The 3,498-nt window shown below is 31.9% G+C and overlaps 1 protein-coding gene across 1 annotated transcript; it reads left to right on the top strand.

The window, feature by feature from the left end:
* Positions 1–2,895, top strand: LOC118269377 (uncharacterized). The gene is made up of 2 exons (XM_050700644.1): positions 1–371; positions 2,602–2,895. Exons 1-2 carry the CDS (start codon positions 82–84, stop codon positions 2,636–2,638), a joined length of 327 nt encoding a protein of 108 aa, XP_050556601.1. The 5' UTR covers positions 1–81; the 3' UTR covers positions 2,639–2,895.
* Positions 2,896–3,498: the final 603 nt, after the last annotated feature.

A 3,498-nucleotide genomic window follows, 5' to 3' on the forward strand; every position in this document is an offset into this window, starting at 1 on the left:
AGTTCTGATTATGCTGGGTCTATAGAATGGAAAATTCGTGTGTCATTTGAAGTCGAGCCGTCGACGCGAACGCACGTAAAAATGGCTTACATATTTGGGGCTATATTGCCCTGCTTCATGCTTATGAATTTAGCAATGGCAAAACTCACTGTGTTTACTGATATTGCAAACGATAAAATAGTTAAAAGTGTTGTGGAATATAATTCATTTAAGTTTGACAATGTGATTGGTGATTTAAGTAAAATTTCTGCGTTAAACGGTGTACTTAGAGCTGTTGGAAGTTCAAGGCAGAAGCGATCCATAATGCAGTCTTTCCAAAATTGTCCCAGTGATACCGTTCTGGTCTTCGGCACCTGTTACAAGTTTGAAGTGTAAGTTTTATTTTTTATTACTTGTCTTAATTTATTCACAGTGTGTAGTAAAATGCAATTTTATAGCACTTCGCACTTATGCTATCTTGCACTTTTATACATATAATACAGTATGTTAACTAACAGAGGGCGTTCCTGTTAACCTGCAATAGTATAGCATCCATACATGCTAAAAAAAATATTACCATTCAAAAACAAAACAATTTTATTCTTTTAAATATTAAAATACTGTAACGTAACGTCACGCCTTTAATCCTCAAAGGGGTAGTCAGAGATGCATTATGGCACATAATGTACACACACATTTCACAATATGTTGTAAGGTGGTGAGCCTACTAAATATTAAAATATTCACCAAAAATCTTAAATCGATACTTAAAAGAAACACTCTGCACGCGTAGTTGAAGGAAGGCAATGTAGCAATTTATTGCTCATTTTTCTATGCTGATATTTTGTTTTAATCTATTAATGATATAGATTAACGAGTTTAAAGGAACGCCCTCTGTTAGTTAACATATCTATATATAGTTCGTATATGGTGATTTTTTATATTATTTTAATGATGTTTATAAATGTTCTCAATTATGTATTTTAATATAATTTATAAATGTTATCAATAACTACGATGGGAAATGTTCATGTTAGTTATTACTCGCATTCCTAATGGTAAATAATGCATTGAAGGAAAACCGGTTTAAAATAATGAAGATATGTTTTAACAGGTGTTCATAAATATCTAGTTAGCTAACAACATTTAGCTCAGTAAATATATACTTAAACCTCGGGGTTATTTACTTATAAATAAAATTTCTGGTATTGTATTCGAAATTCTTAGTAATTGTACTTGCACAGACTGAATGAGTTGGGCTAAAAGTTAATAGGTATCTTAATGTTAATAGTTTAGATAATATTCTAATATTACTTTCGTGAGGAATACTAAATTAATTATTATGTTATCGGATTACTCACGCAACCTTGACTAGTTTCAAGCCGTGAAAATCGCCGCATCGTGTGTTGCGGACGCGGAATGCTACTCATGAATATGAGCATCTAGCATGGCTTGAAACTAGTAAAGTTCCATATATAAAATATATTTTATTTATTCATATTTTATTTTATTTTTGCATGTTTAAGAAACTATATATTATTGAAACTCACGTAACTGTTTGACGAGGAATAAAATAAGCCTTTATTACTGAACAAAACAGTTTCTTAACTCTAATACACTTTACTTTTACTCTTTAACTATTAATGTTTTCATTAGAATCGAGTTTACTTTGTTCTAAGGCTACCTCTATCCATTTTGTCCTGTCCTTCGCAATACGTGCCCATTCTGGGCCAGCAATCTTTTTATGTCTACTGAGAAACGAACATACCAAAAATTAGGTTCAAAATATATTTTTAAGCCGCCAACGCCCGAATACTAAAAGGCTACTCAATTTTAAGTTGTACTTAAAACGTCGACCCATCAAATGTAAAAAAAAAACTTAAATATCGTGCTATCTTTGTCATATTATAAAGAATTTATAGGGACAGTACTAGTTTTGGGAGTAACTTAAATTTGAGTAACGTTTGAGTATTCAGACATAACTGTTAGAGATATGACTGTCCAGTTAGAGGATGATGTAATCAATGATCAAGGTTATATGCCATGTGATAAGATGACTAATTATAACACACAGGCATATAAATAATATATACAAAAGCATAATAATAATACAAGTACTTAAACGACCTCCAAACTTTCAAATAATAAGCGTTATTAAATGCCGGCAATGCGCTTGTTACTCATATGCTAATGTTGATCGAACCCAATACGTGGAAGTCATGCATCTCATTAAATGAGATATTAAGTACCTATGACTAAATGTTTTTTCTGGTATTTAATTTAAGCAATAAAGTTTAAAAATAGTCGAGCTGATATACTACATATACATATTTTTTAAAGGAGGAAAATCATGCAATGGCTTTTCCCGCCTTGGGCGAGGCGAGAGGGAGTGTCCGACTCTTACTAACTAAAAACCACCCCGTTCCTACTCCTGCTTTTCGAGCTGGAGTTCCGGTAAACCCGCTAGGTAGTCCGCAGCTCCGGATTAGGCATCAGCCCTACTGTACCTACTTGTAACGCGTCCATGGGCGGCGGCGATTGCTTACCATCAGTTGATACGACTACACGTCTCAGCGTGTTTCATAAAAAAATGTATTAAATTTTATGTTTTCTTCTTTACAGGTATGAGAAGATGCTGAATGAAAGTGTATACCTGTAATTGCTGACAACATACTCGTAATACGATGAGGATCTTAAAATACGGACTTTGGCAATCAAGACAACGACTCAAGATACTTAAATTCCTATTAAACTTAAGTACTAAATATTTATTTATTTATTTAGTCTTCATCACAAAAAAAACAGTGAATGGTGGACTTAATGCCTAAGTTTTTATGTTGTTTATTGTTTAAATATTGTTAATTGGATTTTCTCCTCTGTCGTGGGTGCGTTTACAAATATACAATTTCACATGCACATTTTTTTTTAGGCTGGAAAATTATCCAATGACTTCTCTGGCCTTAATAGTAATAAATAGATAAATTAAGACTCTCAAGGCTCAACTTTAGGTATATATTTTGTAAATTTCTGACGTTTTTTAGAGCTATATTTTATTAGGACTACACTAACGACGGCGAGTAACTGGTTGTGAATTCGAAAAATTCTTGTAGATTTTATCAGATAATATCTATCAATGAAATCGAAGTTTTATTTATAGATATTTATAGATTTATTTATTTCAATGTAACTATGTATATGTGGAGTTGTTGAGGACCTGTCACATTTATTGTTGGAATGTGTATAATATGAACATAGATCAGAGTAGGTAGATTGATTTTTGGTACTTGTATCATAAATGCATTTAGAAAGATTAACACGGATGAGCCATTTTCCTGAATGTAATAACGGTATTTACGGATTAAATTAAATATTTAATCTGTGAAAGTATGTAATGTGTAAATTAAATATTTAGTCTGTGTGTGTCTTCTGAAAAAAATGTAATAAGTCCGTTAATTTTATTAACAAATGGCCAGTATTTTTTGTTTGAGACTGTAACGAAAATACGATAGTTATCAAATT

This window comes from Spodoptera frugiperda, chromosome 2, assembly GCF_023101765.2.
Source record: "Spodoptera frugiperda isolate SF20-4 chromosome 2, AGI-APGP_CSIRO_Sfru_2.0, whole genome shotgun sequence".
Classification (NCBI taxonomy): Eukaryota; Metazoa; Arthropoda; class Insecta; order Lepidoptera; family Noctuidae; genus Spodoptera; species Spodoptera frugiperda.